Source organism: Oreochromis aureus, linkage group 3 (assembly GCF_013358895.1).
Source record: "Oreochromis aureus strain Israel breed Guangdong linkage group 3, ZZ_aureus, whole genome shotgun sequence".
NCBI classification, from domain to species: Eukaryota; Metazoa; Chordata; class Actinopteri; order Cichliformes; family Cichlidae; genus Oreochromis; species Oreochromis aureus.
Window position 1 is genome coordinate 28,099,079 of NC_052944.1, and position 20,605 is coordinate 28,119,683.

A 20,605-nucleotide genomic window follows, 5' to 3' on the forward strand; every position below is an offset into this window, starting at 1 on the left:
AAAGATGCACTTTATCTGCACCAACAATGACAATGTTCTACAAATCATAAATACTGAATATTTGATTTGTACACAGATTGATCTTTTTTTTTTTTTTTTTTAAATATTGTACATAATTGGACGAGCAGCTCCACAGAGAATCATTATCATGACACATGAAAAAAGCATGTTGATATACAGTCTCCTCACACTGAACAGGAAAGTTGAAAATCACCTTCCTACTACTGCACGGTCACCAGTGTCCTGTTAACGTAAATACACGAGCATGAATACTCTCCATCGTCACATCCCAGGGTGGCATAAACCGAAACGTCTGGGGGTTCACGCTGCGCTCTGCACGAGCAGGAGGTTCCTCTTGTAGCACTCGAGGCTGCAGAGAGGAACTCCGGTCTTTGAGCACGAGTACTTCTTGAGGTTTGTGCACCCGCTCACTCCGCAGTTCATTGGGGCTGGAGGCAGAGGGCAGGGAGTTGCCGGGGTAGGAGCGGGGACTCCTGCTGGGAAGGAGATGGCCATTCCCTGGGCGGAGTCGCTGTACCGAACCATGGGGCACTGGCTCTGCTTGGACTTCTTCTCCTTCATGCTTTTGATCTTGGCCTTGCTGGTTTTCGTCAGTCTCTCTATCGTCTGGTTCTTGTTCTCCTCCGCTTTCTTGGCGGCCTGCAGGCGTCTCTTTCGGGCACGCTCCTCCCGCTTCTGCATCATCTCGGCGGTCATCTCTTTCTCCTTGTAGCCCATGGGGAGCTCAAGGAGAGGCTGACTCTGCTGCTTGTGTAGCAGAGCTTTCTGATGGGGAGAGACGAGGAAAGAAAAACATGTTTTAAGCTACTTAAAAAAAAAAAAAGTTTGACCCCTGATTTCAAATGCTGGAAGATCTCTCATATTAAAGTCATGCACAGGTGACAAAACTTTCTCCACAACACTGACAGCTGCTCCTCACCTGTCTGGCAGTGAGCAGAGACTCATCGATCTCCTTCTTCAGCTCTCCATTGTCATCGAGCTCTCCTTTCTCCAGAGCATCCAGCCACCGCTCCTCCTCGTCCACGGGCCCGCCCAGCATGGAATCTGAGTCCATGTCTGGCAGAGGGGATGTGGCCAGGTTGCTGTCTTCATCTGGTACAAAACAATCAAGATACACAGTCTTTATTGCAAGGCCAAAATAAAATCAAGATCAAGCTCTGTTGTAGGATTCTGCACCATCAGCAGATTCTCAGACATCACTGTTGTTTCAGCTCTGAAGTTGGAGTCATGTAGGGATGCAGGCAGATTATACTTATTAATTCATGTGTGGAGTATTTCTTTCAAACCACAGTTTATAAATTGGTTTGTAAATATCAGAGGATGTTTTCCAGGTGATAAAACAAATATCTAGTTCACAACCAGATTAGACAAAAGCAGTAAGTATTTGGGAATAAGAAAATATCTGGCAACAAACAACAATTTTTTTTTTTTTTTTAATCTTTGGCCAAGTAACCATTTCCAACATAAAAATAGTATATCAAAGACATTTGTGACAAACACATGCAGAAAAAAGCAACAAAACTGCCAGAGAAAAACAAAAACAGTTTTTTGGGGGTTTTTTGAAGTATTTAACAAAGTTTTTACAAGAGCTTAGATCTCAGGAGGTTGACAGAAACTTGAAACTAAAAACAGGAACTAGTAATCACGGTTTCATCCATGAAGTGTCAACAGTCCCCCTGAACCTCCTATGTTAGAATTGAGTCCATTTGTTTTGCTAACTCACCCAGCCAGGCCCGATACTGCTCCAGAGGCACAGAGGGCTCGTCATCATCATCTTCATCATCATCGTCGTCGTCGTCATCAACGTTGTTGTCAATGATCATTAACGGTGAGGGAGGACGAGCCACACCAGGATGAACGGTAAAGGTGGGAACACTGGAGAGCACAATGTCCTTTCAACTGACTGATCAAACTGATCCATGAACAGTTGTTGATACTGAAATCTGGCTCAAGCGTCTCACCTCTTGGTTCCCAGCGTCTGTCCTCCCAGTTTGATCTTCAGTCGGAGCTGCGGCGGAGGCCGAGGCACCGCCACAGGCTCAGGCTCGGGCGCCTCAGGGAAGCTGTGGTGCTTCCTCTTGTGCTTCTTGTGTTTTTTGTGTTTCCGCTTGTGAGCGCTGTGCAGGCTGCAGCCGCCTTCAGCTGCAGAGGATGGGACAAAGCACAGATTAATACAAAGAATGTCAGTGACTTACTGGCTCATCCAGTTCATCACCCATCACAGTTCAAAGGTTAGAACTCGTAAAAGGGCAAATTGAGCACAGTTTAGGTGAACACCTAAACGATTAGACCTAAATGACAAGAAGATCACTGTGCGCAAGATTGATTAAATTCTGACCAAATCTGTAGGAGGAGAACTGTGGAAGAACAGAGACCTCACCATAGCGTGAGGGCAGTGGTCCATCAGCTCGATGAGCTAAAACACACATGATAAAATGGTAAATGGCCTGTATTTATATAGCGCTTTCTAGTCCCTAAGGACCCCAAAGCGCTTTACATATCCAGTCATCCACCCATTCACACACACATTCACACACTGGTGATGGCAAGCTACGTTGTAGTCACAGCCACCCTGGGGCGCACTGACAGAGGCGAGGCTGCCGGACACTGGCGCCACCGGGCCCTCTGACCACCACCAGTAGGCAACGGGTGAAGTGTCTTGCCCAAGGACACAACGACCGAGACTGTCCGAGCTGGGGCTCGAACCGGCAACCTTCCGATTACAAGGCGAACTCCCAACTCCCAAAAATGATTTCTTTTGAAATAAAATGTTTACATCCACACACATTCATCTTCTGCTTATCAAATTCAGAGTCACAGAGCCAGCGGAGATTTTTCTAATCTGTGTTCTACAGAATTGAACCAGAAATCAATGGTCAAGAATCAGAACTCCAAGTTGGTTTTAATATAAACAATCCACGTGTTTGGATCTAGTTGGGTCATTTAGCTCCCACTTTGGGTCAGGTAAACAAAGAAACTTATTACAAGAAATAACTGTTTCCAAGTCTTTCAGCTTTCCATCACAACATATACCAACATGTATTTAACTTAGGAATAATGTGACACAAGCAAAATAACCTGCATTGGAAACATCAACCTAAGACCTAAACTCATTAAAAAGCAAACAAACAAAATATCCCTTTCTATTCTCGGGTTTTTAAACCAGTCTCAGTTCTGATTATTTTTCTTGTGTTTTATTTGTGTGTGTTCTTTTAAAAACCACGTTAATTTTTAATTACTTGCATTAATTACTTACATCACTTTGGTCAGTGTTGGCTGTCTTTTAAAAGGCCTAATAAACAGACAGGATTAGAACCCTATAACAATAAAATTACAAATAAATCAGCCTAGAGTAAAATCAATATGATTTCACCCTTCTTTTTTTTTATAAATTCAGCAAAAAAATATTTCATTCTAGTTTGCCATTTTAATAGAGTGGCTGCTCCTTACAGGGGTCACTGAAGCAGATAATCTGTCTATACATATTACTATCATCCTCCTCTATCACATCAACCCTCTGCATATCCTTCACTACATCCATGAACCTTCTTTGTGGTCTTCCCCTCTTGCCTGAAAGCTCCATCTCTCCTTTGTCCAGTATATTCACTACCCTCCTCTGCACTTGTCCACACCATCTCTCTCCCTTTCTGCTCGGCCTGAGTTGTCCCTCTGATACATTCATTTCTATTTTTGTCTATTCTGGTCACTCCCACTGAAAATCTTAACATCTTCAGCTCAACCACCTGTCTTTTTGTCAGTGCCACGGTCTCCAAACCATTGACTTTACAACTGATACTCTGCAGTCTATACACCACTGGACACTCTTTCAATAATGAGGACGTACAAATCCTGGACAGGGAGGAACTCTAGTTTGAGTGGAGAGTCAAGGAAGTCATTTATGTGAAAAGGGAAAGAACCTCCTCAGGGCCTAAGGGTACATCTTTCACCATCTTACAATGCTGTGATTGCCATTCCCCAATTCTCTGTGAATGGTACTCATGGCCATTGACCAATGTTCTTTGATCAATGATCACTGGTCTTTGATCAGTGGTTGTTGGCGAAACGCTACACCCAGATGAACAGAATCAACCTTTTGGGATTGATACCAATACCTGAGGATTTGAAAAGCCAATGTTCTGATATATGCACCAGTATTTTTCCTTTAAGACACATAAAAAGCTTTCTTCAATATTTGTTATATATTATATTATATTATATTATATTATATTATATGTGTTGTTGGACTCACAACTGACCCACAGTCCGAATGCTGGCAGATTAAAAAAAACAACAAAAAGACCTTTTCTACTTCAAACTGCTGTAAGAAACTCTTTAAATCAACAAAGTAAACTGTGAATGGACATGTTTTCAAATAATGTCCCAACTTGGTGGAGGTTTCTCCTATAAACATTTGTTTAAGATGCATTTCTAAATATCAGCCACACTTCCTGTTTGTTATCCCCCCCAAACTATCAACACACACAGCCTTCATTTACTGCTAAAAACGGAGGTTATCCACTACAAAAGGCCCACATTAAGCTTTATATGAGGGTGGGATATTCCAAGAGGTCACCCCTGGTTTAGATGCGCACACTTTTTGTTTTGTTTTGTTTTAAAGAGATGTTTAATCAGCTTTTCGGAGGCTGTGGCTTTAAGCAGACAAACTGGAGACTTTCAGCACAAGGAAACAATATACGAAAACGTGCGACTGCAAAAGTACAAGCTTTCTTATATACTTACCGAGAAATCTGGGGTGAATCATGTCTTTCCTTTTTCCCATTGAAACGACGAAACAAAAGCAGCTTACATAGCAGCAGAAACCTCACGGTAAACAAACATTAAAGCTTAAACACTGAGCGGCCTCATTCAGCCTCCTCTGCTAGCGTCCAACAACTGCTAATATAGTCAAAAAGCTCAAAATAATTAAAAAAAACGAATTACCAATAAACGTTGGAGAAGAAACGCTACACAACACAAGAACTAACTCATTTTAGATATAAACTAAGCAACATTATGCTACATTTTCTCGCTCCATGCTGAATAACACGGAAGTTCCGCTTCTTCGTCGTTTTCCTGCTGTTTCCGCTCTCCCGCGCTTCACTGCACCCTAGCGGGGACCAGAGGAATAAACATTCACCTGGGACTGCTGCACAACGTCTCGTTCAGGCTTCGCACCGGTGAAATGTCGAGCAGCCGATATTTTCTTTAACGTGAAATATTTTCTAACGCTTTGTGACACAGACTCGGACAACAGAAAACCCACACATTTCTGCCCGGTACGCAGGCAGGTGTTCATATTTTTCTTTGTAGTACATCTCGGGTAATGTAGTTCAAGAAGCAGTCACCGGTGTTCTGACAAAACGTCCTACTTTGGCAAAACGTCCTACCTGTAGGAAAATTTTACGGTGTCCTCTGACAAAACGTCCTACTTTGGCAAACCGTCCTACCAGTAGGATAATTTTACGCTGCCTTATGACAAACTGCCCTACTTTGGCAAAATGTCCTACTGTACGTAATTTATGCACATTTCTGCTGCCACACAATAATTCCAGTACAAATTTAAGTAGGTATGACGGTTTGCCACTTAACTTTGCCCATCAGAGTATGTTTGTAGCTGATATTCATAAAGCCAGTACGGTTTGACACTTCTTTTACCCATTAAAGTGCTTGTAGGTCACATTCACAAAGGTAGCATGGTTTGGCACGTAATTCTTCCCGTCAGAATTATGCTTCTTGCTCTTATTAACAAAGGTAGCATGTTTTGGCACGTAATTCTTCCCGTCAGAGTATGCTTCTACTTTATAATAACAGCGGTAGCATGTTTTGGCACGTAATTCTTCCCGTCAGAGTATGCTTCTAGTTTATAATAACAAAGGTAGCATGTTTTGGCACGTAATTCTTCCCGTCAGAGTATGCTTCTAGTTTATAATAACAACGGTAGCATGTTTTGGCACGTAATTCTTCCCGTCAGAGTATGCTTCTACTTTATAATAACAAAGGTAGCATGTTTTGGCACGTAATTCTTCCGTCAGAGTATGCTTCTACTTTATAATAACAACGGTAGCATGTTTTGGCACGTAATTCTTCCCGTCAGAGTATGCTTCTACTTTATAATAACAGCGGTAGCATGTTTTGGCACGTAATTCTTCCCGTCAGAGTATGCTTCTACTTTATAATAACAACGGTAGCATGTTTTGGCACGTAATTCTTCCCGTCAGAGTATGCTTCTACTTTATAATAACAGCGGTAGCATGTTTTGGCACGTAATTCTTCCCGTCAGAGTATGCTTCTACTTTATAATAACAAAGGTAGCATGTTTTGGCACTTGTTTGTAGAAGCAGTCTGCATGCCAAGGTGCTTAAGTTATACAGCTGTCACCATTGAAGTGATTGGAACACTTGACTATATAAACTTTGACAATGAACTCACTCCATTATAGTTACAGTATATATTTACTGAATATATTTACAGATATATATATGTATATTTGATATTTACAGATCCAACAGAACACAGGGAGAAAGAAGTGGAAAAGAAACAGTATTCATAACAAATTATGCACATTTGTCGCACAAGTACTTGACCAGGCTGCTCTTTGTACTTTACTGTGACTGACAGCATATATTTACAGATATATACAGATATATGTATTTGATATTTACAGATCCAACAGAACACAGGGAGAAAGAAGTGGAAAAGAAACAGTATTCATAACAAATTATGCACATTTTTTTTTACACAAGTACTTGACCAGGCTGCTCTTTGTACTTTACTGTGACTGACAGCATATATTTACAGATATATACAGATATATGTATTTGATATTTACAGATCCAACAGAACACAGGGAGAAAGAAGTGGAAAAGAAACAGTATTCATAACAATTATGCACATTTGTCGCACAAGTACTTGACCAGGCTGCTCTCATATTGAGCACATCCAAAATGTGCCCATCTGAGACAAAAGTCACACTGCACCTGAAGAGGGAGAAGGGGGGTGTAAGTGTGTTAACCAACATTACGAATTTCATGAGAAAATAATTACTACAGTGGCTTGCAAAAGTATTCGGCCCCCTTGAACTTTTCCACATTTTGTCAGATTGCATTCACAAACATGAATCAATTTTATTGGAATTCCACGTGAAAGAACAACGTCTCTACCTGGTAGAGGCATACCCTAAAGGTCTGGCAGCTGTAATTGCAGATAAAGGTGGTTCTACAAAGTATTGACTCAGGGGGCTGAATAATTACGCACACCCCACTTTTCAGTTATTCATTTGTAAAAATTGTTTGGAATCATGTACGACTGTCGTTCCACTCCTCACGTATACACCACTTTGTATTGGTCTTTCACGTGGAATTACAATTAAAATTGATTCGTGTTTGTGGCTGTAATATGACAAAATGTGGAAAAGTTCAAGGGGGCCGAATAATGTTGCAAGCAACTGTATATTGCATTTGTGGTTTATTTGTTTTACCATTTCAATCATACTGGACTCAGGATCGGCTTCCAGCATGGAACAAACCACACAGTAGTCATCAGCATTACCTAGAAACACACGGCGTTCAACATAACAGTTTTAAACAAAACTGAAAGTGCTATTCAATACAAAAGCACATGACTCAACTTACTTTGATGTTCTAGCAGTTCGCAAGCAATTTCTGTGCGTTGCAGCCCAATGGCTTCTGGAGTGGACAGCACCCTAGTAACCTCTCCACTCATAAGGTAGTGTTCGCAAACTGTAAAATATGTTACAGTAATTGCAATTGATTAACTTAATTCTAGTTAAATACAATAAATACAATTAAATACAATGGCTTATTAAATACCTTCAACACTAAAACTCCACAACTGCTGGAGTCCATCTGCTTGTTGTGTGGCAGAGACTCCATTTTCCACACTAGGTTGTCAAACCTAAAATAGGTTTGACAACCTAAAATAAAAATGGTATTTAGTAGAATATGTGTAGTACACTAACTTAAGTAAACATAATCAGTTGTAAGCATTTTCAACATAAGAATATGCTGCTAAAAAGAACAATGTACCACAAGGATCCAGTGTGCACCGAAGTTCAGTGGGCACAACCAAATGTCCTCAGCCGGAAACAACATCTGTGGAATATTTTTAAGTTTATAAAGGTTTAGATTCATTTACATAACATGCACTATATGACCTATATAACATCTACATTACCTTGGTGACACATTTAAACTTCCCAGAAAACAGAGAGGTTGCAACAACGCAAGACAACTGATACACGGGTTCCTGAAAAATGCAAGAGGTTTTTTTAAAAGATTACATAATTGTATAAAATGCTTTTGTGAAATAACTGGCATACGTTCTTACTTGCCTTTTGTTTCCTAATGAGGCAGTGCAGGTATCCATCAATGACCTGTTTGGATTAAAAGAAGATTATTTTACAGACCACCACTAGGACCAAAAATGATTACTTCACTTACCTCATCAGAAAGCCACCCACTGTCCTCCAGTGTGCGAAAAGAAGAGTCATACAATTTGTATGGCCCAACGACTGCCTCCACACGCCCGGTGTCTTTTGCAGCCCAAAGCCACTTCACTAAAAACAAAATATGATAAGTTTCTTTAGTAATAACAGTTGCCATTTGAAAATCACGGTCAATGGCCAACGGGCCACAAACAGACAAGGGCCAACGGGCCAACAAAATAACCATGCCAGAGGGGAGAAATTAGCCAAAATTGGACCAACAGGTCAAAATTAGCAAGAGGGAGAAAAAAAAAAAAATTCTATCCATTCGACTAGCCAAACTGGCAACAATTGACCAACCGGTCAGAATGAGATTTTAGCTATGCCACCTTTTTCTTGCGTGCTGGGTTTCTGGGGGTCACTGGTACAAGCTCTTCTGGTGCTTGGACTGATTTTACCTGAGCTATTTTTGGTGCAAACTGTATGACAGAGGGTCTGTTATTTTGCAGCGCTTCAGGATGATGCTGAGGACTGCAAGGCTGCATCTCAGAAGATGGGCTACTCTCAACAGGTTCAGTTGGAGTTGAGACTTGGACAGGGTGGCTTGTTCTATAAGGTTTAATGTGGTCAATACTGTATAGACTTTTAAAGTATTTCCCTCAGCGTTTTCGGTCCAACACATTTTCCACTGATGTCATCAATTGTGTAGGGACCTGAAAAATCCGGTTCAAGTCTTCCTCCTTTTCGCCCACGTTTCCTCATATTTAGAAGCAGAATTTGATCCCCTACATTGTACACAACATTTTTGTACTTTTTCAGGACCTGCTTGGCGTATGCAACCTTTTGCTTGTCTTGTGACTTCGCAATGTTTTCTTGCGCAGTTTCTTTAACTGCATGTTGTGCTTCACTTTCAGACTGTACATAGTCACTGTACCTTTTGTCGTCTGGCAGAATGATGTTGGAAATCTAAAATTTTGTAGATATTAGCAATTAAAACAAGATGATATCATATTCATAAAGACATTACTGGGTTTTTTACTTAAATGGTTTCAATTCTTAGTTCTAACATAGAAAGAATTTGACAAACACTCACCGGCACTTGAGCAGGCACTTCTGATGGAAATACTGCCTCTCTTCCATACATCAGAAAAAAGGTGAGTATTTTGTTGTGGTGTGTGCTTTGACCGCAGTGAAAACAGGGTGGGATCTAGATACAGATCCCAGTTATTCTGCTGGTCATTCACCAGTTTTCGGAGGGCTCTAAATGCAGGCATCGAAATATGTAAAGACAGTAATGAAAGTTTAATTAGAAGTAAAGAAATTAATAAATTATTAAGTAACAATTAAGTTTGAATAACATAAGTAATGTTATTAAAAACTGATAGATAAAAATTATGCATACCTTTTTATGTTGTCATTGGTCTTTTCATCTCATTGGCTACCTCAGATGCAGATTTCGTTTTTAATGGGAAAGCTTCAACCCATTTTGAAAAGTAGTCAGTTGCAGTAAGTATATACTGGAAGCCGCTTGACGTTTTAGGAAGAGGTCCAGTAAGATCTATACCAATAAGTTCCCACACTTCAGACACCTATCAAGGACAAATTAATAATTTGAATAACAATTTGTATAATGTACACATTAACATCGATGGTTAAAATTAGTTGGCAAACACTCCTGCCTTCATGAATATGAGCTAGAAGCATAGTTTGATGGGTAAAGGGGCATAATATTTACCTGAATACACTGCAACGGTTGCACAGCAGTCAGTGGTTTCCCAACTTTTGACACTGGTCACATTCCAGAATCTTTAAGGTAAAAATATTTATGGAGTTCACGTAAATGTTCAACATTCTCATTTATAAAAAAAAAAAAAAAAAACCATCATTAATGATATATTCTCTAACGAACAAACAATTTAGCAGCAAAACTTTGTGTGTGTCTTCAAATCTCTGCCAGGCCTACAGGTTATTACTGTAATATCACTAATTAATCATATTTATTTATATTTTGCAAGCGTACAGTTTCTCTTTTAACTGATATAAAAAAAAAATTTTATTTTAAACGGCATTTAACAACAATGCAAACAGTTAATACATACCCATGTTTTAATGTCAACTGTCATACCAAACCAGTAAAATCTGGAACACACTGCATTTAGCGTTTTGTGTGTGCCAGTGTGTCCTCAATTGGAGATGAATGAAACTCATGAAATAGCTTCCTGGCATCACCATGGTTTTTACTACTCTTCTGGTTCCAACAAAGAGTTCTCCATCTGCAGTAGAACAATATATATTTATAAATTAATTTAACCACATATATGAGTTGTTAGTATTAACAATAAATTACTGACCCTTTTGTTGGAATTTTGAGGCATATCTTCTGAGGTTTTGCCTCTGAGCCTTGTCATATCCTGAAGGGTTGGAGCCCGCAGAAATAAACGCGTAAATCTCTTCCCACTTCTTCTCCATATCTACGAATGTAAGTAAACATTTTCTTCTGAGCTTCAATATGTGCAGTTAACAATGCAAATAATTTAACTTATTAAATAACGACATTACCGAAACAGCCTTAAAACACCGAAGCTGCGGATTCAGAAGTGTTGTGCAAATACAACGTGTCCAGTAACTTGACAGCAGACTTCACCGAAGCTGCAAATTCGACAGTTTTGTGCAGAAAGCAGATAGCGACTTTACTTTAATATTGACAAACAATCACAAAGGCTTAAAAAACTCAAGTATCAACGTCAATAAAAAGTACTAATACTTACTGCTTACCTATTTTCCTGCAAATATGACAACGGGGTAGCATTAAATCACAGCCGGATGCGCTTTGCTTCACTTTATGTGTTGTGCGCATGCGCGCACATGCTCAGGAACAACGGGTAGGACGGTTTGCGGGGTAGGAGAAATTCCCAGAACACCGGCGCTAACCACAGAAAGTCCCCACATATCTAGAAATACACTGACCAGAAGCCCCCGCGTCGATTCTGCCACACGCGCAAGGTCAGTTACACAGCAGAGTGTGTGGTAGAGCTACATTTAAAATAATTGTTTACACCTATGATATTTGTAGTCCTGTGTTCACTGTAGCCTCCTATAGTGTGTGTGTCCGTGTTAGCTCACCGTAAAGCTGTTTCAGGTTCATATATATATATCTATACATATATGAATCTGTTTTTACGTTACATACCAGAAAAAGGAACACATTTCTGCCGCTGGCTCAGTTAAGAGCTACAGTTAAAGTCTAACTTACCGAAACAGCATAAATGCCTCACTGAAAGGAGGTGTAAGCTTAATGGGTAGATAAACCCGCTGTGTGAGAGGAGGCAGCTGATATTTTTCACCTTGTAATTTGGCAGGAAACATGAATTACGCTCGGTTTCTGACAGCTGTCAGTGCAGCGAGAAAGCCTTCCCCTATCAGGATGCTGAGTGAGTATTTTTCATTGATTAATACACTCGTGTACAGCGAAACTAATGCGCCTATTACAGTAACCAATTTGACACTGTAGCTAATGTAGAATAGAGCCTATACTGATGTCACTGTAGCACCTGTGTTTGGTGTTTACCTCTCTTTCATGCGAGTTAGTTCTGTGTGAGAAGTTGCAAAAACAGCAAAGTGGTATCTGTTTGGCTCCTCAGTTTTTCAGTGGTGTGGTGCTTTTTAACTACAACAAAATTGACCAATTAAACCGGTGATCTTTCTAACAGCAAGCTTCCTATTTTTTCCATGCCAGCTCTATTTGCTCGACCGGAAACAGATGAAATAAACATATTGAAATACCTGTTTTATTTAAGTTATATGGTTTTAAAAAAAGTCAGAGGCACATCCCAAATCTGCCCTGTTTGAACTGCACATAGCAGATTAGGTGAGAAGACCAGCTGAAATAATAGACCAGAAGAGAATTTCATTTTTTTTAACTTACTGAAGATGACCAAGCACCACATTTAAAGGATACTTATCAAATATTTCTGTTACAACTAACATTTGTAACTCCGGGTAGTGATGTGACTATCAGCTGGGACCTTTCTGTGTGTAGTTTTTATGTTTTCTCTCTTCCTGTGTGGGCACAATCATAAGGAAACATGCATTTTAGACTAACTGGTGACTCTAAATTGATGGGGTGCAAAAAGAGAAACTGTGATACTGCATGTGGAAGTCAGGAATGCCAAAGATGTATGCGAGGTGGTGCAGGAAATGCATGAGGAGAGTGAGATGGTGGTGAGGTGAGCAGTAGGAGTGATGGGTGAGTTCAAGATGGTGGTGGGATTACATCAGGGATTGTCCCTGAGCCCCTTCTTGTTTGCAGTGGTGATGAACAGGCTGACAGATGAGGTCAGGCAGGAGTCTGTGTGGGCTATGATGTTTGCAGATGACACTGATCTGTAGTGAGAGTGTGGAGCAGGTGAAAGAGAACCTGCACAGGTGGAGGTATGCACTGAAGAAAAGAGGAATGAAGGTCAGTAGAAACAAGGCAGAATACATGTGTGTAAATGAGAGGGAGACCAGTTTAACAGCAAAGAGTAGAGGTAGTGATCGTGGATGAGTTTAAACACCTGGAGTCATCCATGCAAAGCAACAGACAGCACACGAGAAGTAAAGAGGAGAGTGAGGCAGGGTGGAGACGAATATCAGGGGTGGTTTGTGACAGAAGGATAGCAGCAAGAGTGAAAGGGAAGGTTTACAAGATGGTAGTGAGACCTGCTGTGATGTATGGGTTTGGTGAGACGGTGGAACTGACTAAAAGACAGGGGGCTGAGCTGAAGGTTTTAAATTTATTGGAATGAAGTTCTCATCATCTTCTCTCTGTGATCCCATATGAAGCTGAGCTGCAGCAGCGGTCACCTCCATCGCTGATTTCTTTGGCCGGAGGAGCTCCTAACCCCAACACCTTCCCCTTCCAGTCAGCTTCCATCACGGTGAGGAACAGGCAGACAGTCACCTTCGATGAGGTGACGATGAAGAGGGCTCTGCAGTACTCCGCCTCTAATGGGTGAGAAGTCCAGACGACAGAATCGGTCACTGCTTTGTGAGAGTTTTCAGAACGTGTCGATATCATTTCAGTTTGGTTTTCTAGTATTTTCTGTTTAAGATTAGAGGATTAAGACAGACGCTCGTGCAGACATGTGCAGTATTTATGTCAAAATAAAACAGATTACTATTTTTTGAAAATAGATTTGTCTTGGAAACACCTGATTTCTGTTCCCTGCGTAGAATACCTGAGCTGCTGACGTGGATGAAAAACCTTCAGAAGAACCTCCACAACCCGCCGACTGCGAGCTACAGCCCTGAGAGCGGGCAGATGGAGATGTGTGTGACAACAGGGAGCCAGGAGGGGCTCTGCAAGGTACTGACACCACCACCTGTAGATTTACCTGTCCATCTGACATCAGCTGAACAGCTTAGACCCACTGAAACCCTTCAGCTATAGCTTTAAAGTAAGAATCTCTATATTTTAATATAGTTTTATTTATCATAGCAGTTTTTCATGTCAAGGAAAACATTCACAGCCTGTGTCTTAGCCTCGTGTGTTTGCTGGTTTTGGTGCAGGTGTTTGAGATGTTGGTCAACCCTGGAGACAATGTTCTTCTGGATGCGCCCACGTATTCGGGAACGCTCGCAGCAGTAAGAGCATTTTTCTTCTGCACAACACAAACACTTTGACACGAAGCACTGCGACCACCTGAGTCTCTCATTTCCTGTGCAGCTTCAGCCTCTCGGCTGCAACTTGATAAACGTTCCCAGCGATCAGCATGGCATGATACCTGCAGCCCTGAAAGAAGTCCTGTCCCGCTGGCATCCGTCAGAGGTCCACAAGCCCGGAAGCACTGCTCCCAAAATCCTCTACACTATCCCAAACGGAGGAAACCCCACCGGTGCCTCCATGACAGCAGAGAGGAAGAAGGAAGTGTATGAGGTAAGTCCTCGCCAAAGTCACACTCAAAGATGAACACATGCACACGCTGCAGATTTGATTCTCTTCAGCCACGGTCGTACAAAGCAAACCAGTGAAGCATGGACTCTCCCAATTACAGCTTGTTGTGAGGTTGATTTCCCTGCAGATTCACTCTGTCATTTTTTATTTAAACCTCTCCTCTCTTTAATAGCTGGCCAGGCAGTATGACATGCTCATCATCGAGGACGACCCCTACTATTTCCTACAGTTTGAAAAGGTGCAAAGACAAGAGATTTTATTTTTAAATGGCAAAAGGCAACCTGTTAATCTGACCTTCATTAATAATGAATAAAGGTCACAGTTAGTTCATGTCATGTTTATTTGTGTGGCAGCCGTGGGCTCCCACGTTTCTCTCCATGGACGTTGATGGGAGGATCATCAGGACCGACTCCTTCTCCAAAATTCTGTCTTCAGGGTAAGTTTCTCAACCTTTGTGAGCGTTTAGGTGGGTGGATTTCTTTTACTCCCAGTACATGTGGAACTGATGTTCCCATTTCTTGATTTGCCCTAGCGAGTATGAACCTGACACATAAATTTCTTTTACATGTTTGTAGGAATGAAAACATCAGCATCCTTCAGGAACACATATATTTGGCTCAGCCCTCAAGTAAACAAACTATTTTAGCGACTAAAATGACAGAATGGGGTGATGTATGATGTATGGATCATAATATTTTAAGCAGGAATAGTTTGTTTAAATGGCTGAATATGTGTTTATCAGAACTGTAGCATTCCCTTTTGTCTATGACAGAAATGTTAAATAATGTTTTACTACACTTATTTATGTTTCTGGCATCACATTTTTTCATCAGATCTTTATGGCATACTTGGCTGCTTTTTTTAAAGAGGCTGAAACACCACCTGCCTCTGAAGGCGACCAACTGTTCATACATGCAGAGATCAGTACCAGGAAGAAAGTATTTCAGGCAACAAATGTTGTCCAAATATGTCTGAAAGCAACAAGTTTGTCCGTTGCCTGAAGTTTATCTAGAAAAAAATCCTCCGGTTATTTATTTATTTATTTATGTTTTTAACTACATGATGTTATGGCTTTGGAGAGTGGCTCCATAGTTTTTTACATATTCACCTAACAAGCAAAAGATCCCCGGTTTGTTTCCGGAAGGAGACACAAATCCCTTTTGTGTCATCAGGCATAAAAATCTGCCAAATCAAACACAGAGCGCTACCTGCTGTGGTGACTGCTTTGTGACTAAGAGAGCAGCCAAAGGTAATGTGTGGAATAACTTTTACACTTTAACCACAAATAAAAAACGATAAATGCAGTTTTTTAAACAATTGTAAGTATAGTTGTGTGTGCAGTGAGGTGAATTGTACGAAATTATAAAAACAGATTCCAGTAGTATAGTGTGTAGCTAATTCTAAAAGGGTTCAAGCAGGGTTTACTGACTCATGTTGTCAACACATTCAGAGGCTTCTGGTCAAGTGACATAGCACAGACAAGCAACATCCTCATGGACACAAAATGTAAATATGGCACCCCAGCCTTTATCTGCATAGTAATGTGTGTTTCCAGCATGGCTTATCCAGGCTTCAATTCCTCAGTTTCAGTAAAGTCACATTGCGAAACACAGTCTGTTAAAACAGGATCCAGTCACAGTCACACACAGAGTGTTTACGTCTTAGGTTTAAGAGTGAAGTTAATATTTGACTCCAGGTTTGCACCAGAGTGTTTCTGACTTTAATTATTCAGCTGGTTGTGTTTTGCTTCAGGCTGAGGATAGGTTTCGTGACCGGCCCCAAACCGCTCGTAGACCGGGTGGTGCTGCACATCCAGGCTTCGACGATGCACACAAGCACCTTCACACAGGTGAGAAATCTCCCACTTAACACCACCCAGAATCTCATCGTATTCACCCTAAATGGACTAAAAGAAGTCTTTCAGTGTAAAGTACTCTTGATAGTGACAGTATGCCATCACATAAAGCAGTTGTGCTCTGTCTGTACATAGCGTGCCAGCAATGAAGCATATTTGTGAGCAGAGTCATTACTGACTTTTATACTCTGCCAGATTAAGTTCCCACCCACCAGGCACGCCTGATTTGCACAGACATAAACTCAAACCAGGCGGGGATGAGTGGTGTGCTGCTGTCACGCTACATTTGAAGCCGAAAAAGAATTTATCACGTGTCTGAACTAGCAGAAGCAGCAGAGGAGATTTTACTCAGAAAGAAGAAGAAGAGGATTAACAAGGACCTCCAAAAGATCTGCTGCCAACCTCTTATTTAATCCTCACCTCTGCATATTCATCTAATCTAAACCAGAAATGGTATTAGTGCATGAAAGATTTAAAATGCAAACAGCTCAGGCCAGAACACACACATAAAAACCCCGTGTGAGAAGGAGGAAAGTGTGCCTCTTCAACTAATTAAACTATTAATTTGCAGTTTTATTATCTGCCGTAGAGTCATTTTAAAGTCCAATGATTTGGAGTGATGCCATTATATAACCAGAGTGCCCTGCTTTCTTTCAGCTCATGGTGTCTCAGTTGTTGCACAGCTGGGGACAGGAGGGTTTCCTCCAGCACATAGACAGGTATGTCACTTCCTGTCTGACCAGTTTGACTTGTTAAGAATTGACTTGGATCCAGTTACGTTTCCAACAGTAAATCAAACAGCTTCTTTCATTCCTCTTGCAGGGTGATTGAGTTTTACAGGAAACAGCGAGATGCCATGATCAGCTCTGCAGACAAATGGCTCAAAGGTTTGTGCACTCACCAGTGAAGCCCAAAGTATTCACACGTAAACAAGCAGTGACCTGCTCACTTTACTTCATGTTTCCTTTAAGCTGGACTCATAGACTATACAGCAGGTGATGTAGCCACAGTCAGATCAGCTTTGATTTGTGAACACTCCAGACTGACATGAGTGGATCTGACTGTCAAACAGTAATGGCTTTTAAACATGGCCAAGCCATGACGGGTACCATGCTCTATATTCTAGTTTACTTTAAATTGTTCCATGCTGTATTAGGTATGTCTATAAACTAGTGGTTGAACCATAAAGTCAGCAGGTAAGCATTTAATGAGGTCAAGTTAACAATAGGGTAATTTTCTCTTTACACCCAGAGGTGTCGCCTCCTGCTGGAAGCAACTTTTATATGGAAGCAACAGCCATCTTTTATATACAGTCTGTGCTTGCAAACATAAATTTGGATCATTGATGGGAGCTAAGGTGGAAGGCTCACACCCACTGAGGCTGAGGGTGAAATCTTTTGTCAGTATACTCCGTTTTAAGGTTCCTGCATAATTTTCTGAAGAATAGCAACACTATTAAGGAATGACAAAGATTATTTGAGTGTGCTGAGGGCCTTTCTGTGTAGAGTTTGTATGTTCTCCCTGTGCCTGTGTGGGTTCTCTCTGGGTACTCCAGCTTCCTCCCACAGTCCAAATGCCTACATGTTAGATTAACTGGTATTTCTAAATTTGTGTGTTTTTCAAATTATTAGGAAAAAGTCTGGTTTGCAGTTGGTTTCTCAGGAAGGAAATGGATTTAACATATTTAATATTTTATTATATCCGATTAATGGAAAAAGGAAAACTTACCTCTGCATCCAGACAGCTCTGACCTTCATTCATAACGGGCTGGAGCCAAAAGATCATGCTGTGTAAATGGAAAAGTACTGTAGTGGGGCTACACCCATTTAAAAGTGTTAGTTATTTACATTCATCATAAAGCTTACGATTGCTTACAATTAGACTTTGGACCGGTTGCCAGTCTGTTACAGGGCTAACACAGAGAAACTGACAACCATTCACACTCACAGGCAGTTTAATCACCAGTTAACCTAACCCCACTAACTGCATGTCTAACTACGGGATGAAGCCAGAGTACCCAGAGAGAACACACACACACACACACAAAAAAAACAAACAAACATGCAAACTCCACACAGGAATGCCCCGGTCGGGCGGTGAAGTCAAACTCAGGACCTTCTTGCTGTGAGGCAATAGTGCCGTCATCAAACAGCAGTCATTTTTGTAAAATTACTTACAATCATTTGGCAGCAGATACACTAACAAACTCAGAAGTAACGTGTAGTGAACTATTTAGTGATTTTTGACACTTCCTCTCAGTCTTCTTCATCTTCCTCAGTCACTTTTCTTGGACTTTCTGCCCAGTAGTCTTTTCAGGAACCAAAGACACTGAATCTAAGTGAGATTTCATGGCTCACTGCACCAGCAGCCGCTAAACCAGTGACCATTTGGCCTACTTAAAGGACTGTATGACCAAAGAAGGCAGTATTGTGAATCACAGAAAAAAATGCTCAGGTGTGTGTGTGTGTGTGTGTGTGTGTGCGCGCAGATGTAGCAGAGTGGCACACACCATCAGCAGGCATGTTCCTGTGGATGAAACTGAAGGGCATAGCTGATACCCAGCAGCTGATCATGGAGAAGGCGTTGGAGAAAGAGGTCAGTGTGCACAAACATGCAGGTACTGTTCTCTTTTCAGGTTAAGACCTGCCTACTGAACAGCAGATACCCCAGAGGGCACTTCTGTCTGTGTGTGTGTGTGTGTGTGTGTGTGTGTGTGTGTGTGTGTGTGTGTGTGTGTGTGTGTGTGTGTGTGTGTGTGTGTGTGTGTGTGTGTGTGTGTGTGTGTGTGTGTGTGTGTGTGTGTGTGTGTGTGTGTGTGTGTGTGTGTGTGTGTGTGTGTGTGGGAGGAAAAACACTTGCACAAAGGCTGCTTTACAAGCACCATCCCACACTCTGCCGAGACACAAAACCTGCATCGGCCTGCATCACAAAGACACACACACACACACAGTGTCTCTGAAATCCATGCTACTGAATTAGCTGTGTATGAACAAGAGTGGGTACAATCAGGATTTTCCAAGGCCTCTGCACAGCAGGCTCGTCTCCTCTGAGTCCTGAGCATTTAAAGCCTTCATACAGCAGATAATAACGCCACTGTGTCATCTGACAGAGGAGGAATAATGGACAGCTGAATCTAAAATGAGTCTTTCAGTGCTGTCATAAATGCCACGGGGAACAGTTTACAGCCTGTGAGATCATAACAGATACCAGAATATTTATACCCAATCCAAACCGCTATATCAGAATGAGAAAGCTGGTTATCAGAGACGGAGAACACAGGATGCTGACCAAACATGGAGGATATCCTGGAAGTTATCCCTAGTGTTCCTCTCACTTCACATGAAAAATGCCACAAATAGTAATTCAAAAAAAAGTTATCAAACAGAGAGAAATATGACGGTGACACAACCTGGCATAAAGGGAAACATTTGGCCTCACAGTTTGCAACTAGTACCTGAAATCCTAACAAAAAGCCTGCAGTAACTAAAATATATCTCAAAGTTGTCATTTTACTCAGTGAGCTGTTAGAAAGCTAATGTAAGCTTTATTAAAACACTGTTATTAGTTGAGGTATTAGCAAACACAGTACTATACAATAATTCAGTACAAAGTCCGTTAATTTTCTAGACTTAGGCAGACACCATTGTAATTTTTATCATTTCGAGTAAAACCTGGTGACCTGCCTGGCTTTATGTTAGCTCAAGACACAGTTTGGCTGGGGTTAATGTAGGAAAAGACAATATGTTAATATGTTATTCCCTGTGTAAAAACTGGATGTGGCAAGACGTTTTGAGATTGTTTGTGGATATACATGTTTGTGTATGTAACAGGTCCTGCTAGTTCCTGGAGGTGTCTTCATGATCAACAGTAGTGAGCCCTGCCCCTACGTCAGAGCGGCCTTTTCTCTCAGCACACCGGAACAGATTGATGAGGTAAACAAACGGATAAACAACCAGATAAACACACACACATACAATCTCTACAACTCAATCTGATCTCGTATTTCTTTCCCCACCAGGCTTTCAAAAGACTCTCTGCGCTCATCAAAGAGGCTTTGTGATGGTTTATTCGTCCTTGGCAGATGCAGCATTTTTTTAAATATGTGATTGAAGGGTTTAGTTAAGTTTAGATTTAATTGTGTGTTCTTATGACTGTCAAAATTATAGTGTTACAAGCCCAAAATCAGGACCTACACAGAAAAACTATAGATGTGCCGACTGGGTGAAAAAGGTATCTGATCATTTGAGTGATGCCCGCCTTCCTTAGCTCAGAGTTTATTTAGCAGACCAAGAAATTGGTACAGCACACCCTAAAAGATTAATGAAGTTCATCTAAATCTAGTTTTTCCAAA

The 20,605-nt window shown here is 41.1% G+C and overlaps 2 protein-coding genes and 3 long non-coding RNA genes across 7 annotated transcripts in view; 1 reads left to right on the forward strand and 4 right to left on the reverse strand.

Annotated features, from left to right (window-relative positions):
• Window positions 1-83: 83 nt before the first annotated feature.
• On the reverse strand, window positions 84-11,821 carry ino80b (INO80 complex subunit B). Of its 3 annotated transcripts, none has more exons than XM_039609823.1 (6): window positions 11,655-11,821; window positions 4,762-4,790; window positions 1,983-2,163; window positions 1,745-1,896; window positions 941-1,113; window positions 84-786 (listed from the first exon to the last, which is right to left on the reverse strand). In XM_039609823.1, exons 1-6 carry the CDS (start codon window positions 11,669-11,671, stop codon window positions 322-324), a joined length of 1,017 nt encoding a protein of 338 aa, XP_039465757.1. In that variant the 5' UTR covers window positions 11,672-11,821; the 3' UTR covers window positions 84-321. The 3 variants fall into 3 exon arrangements, with proteins under 3 accessions (XP_039465757.1, XP_039465758.1, XP_031588161.1); XM_039609824.1 differs by lacking the exon at window positions 11,655-11,821 and adding an exon at window positions 4,963-5,123; XM_031732301.2 differs by lacking the exon at window positions 11,655-11,821 and having other exon boundaries at window positions 4,762-5,123.
• Window positions 8,369-9,104, reverse strand: LOC120439108. Its single transcript, XR_005612379.1, has 3 exons — window positions 8,854-9,104; window positions 8,481-8,596; window positions 8,369-8,413 (listed from the first exon to the last, which is right to left on the reverse strand). It is a non-coding gene; the product is annotated as an uncharacterized LOC120439108 (long non-coding RNA).
• On the reverse strand, window positions 9,644-10,248 carry LOC120439107. Its single transcript, XR_005612378.1, has 3 exons — window positions 10,200-10,248; window positions 9,867-10,053; window positions 9,644-9,724 (listed from the first exon to the last, which is right to left on the reverse strand). It is a non-coding gene; the product is annotated as an uncharacterized LOC120439107 (long non-coding RNA).
• On the reverse strand, window positions 10,693-11,380 carry LOC120439106. The gene is made up of 4 exons (XR_005612377.1): window positions 11,240-11,380; window positions 11,024-11,113; window positions 10,816-10,935; window positions 10,693-10,737 (listed from the first exon to the last, which is right to left on the reverse strand). It is a non-coding gene; the product is annotated as an uncharacterized LOC120439106 (long non-coding RNA).
• The window catches only part of aadat (aminoadipate aminotransferase), a 10,231-nt gene continuing 984 nt past the window's right edge, over window positions 11,359-20,605 (forward strand). The window contains exons 1-14 of the mRNA XM_031732302.2: window positions 11,359-11,467; window positions 11,824-11,895; window positions 13,289-13,457; window positions 13,679-13,811; window positions 14,015-14,089; window positions 14,172-14,381; window positions 14,572-14,637; window positions 14,753-14,835; window positions 16,152-16,248; window positions 16,912-16,973; window positions 17,077-17,141; window positions 18,743-18,849; window positions 20,085-20,186; window positions 20,273-20,605. The exon at window positions 20,273-20,605 is cut by the window's right edge and continues 984 nt beyond it. Coding sequence (XP_031588162.1) covers window positions 11,829-11,895; window positions 13,289-13,457; window positions 13,679-13,811; window positions 14,015-14,089; window positions 14,172-14,381; window positions 14,572-14,637; window positions 14,753-14,835; window positions 16,152-16,248; window positions 16,912-16,973; window positions 17,077-17,141; window positions 18,743-18,849; window positions 20,085-20,186; window positions 20,273-20,314 — 1,278 coding nt within the window. The 5' untranslated portion in view covers window positions 11,359-11,467; window positions 11,824-11,828 and the 3' untranslated portion in view covers window positions 20,315-20,605. The remainder of the gene's footprint in view (window positions 11,468-11,823; window positions 11,896-13,288; window positions 13,458-13,678; window positions 13,812-14,014; window positions 14,090-14,171; window positions 14,382-14,571; window positions 14,638-14,752; window positions 14,836-16,151; window positions 16,249-16,911; window positions 16,974-17,076; window positions 17,142-18,742; window positions 18,850-20,084; window positions 20,187-20,272) is intronic.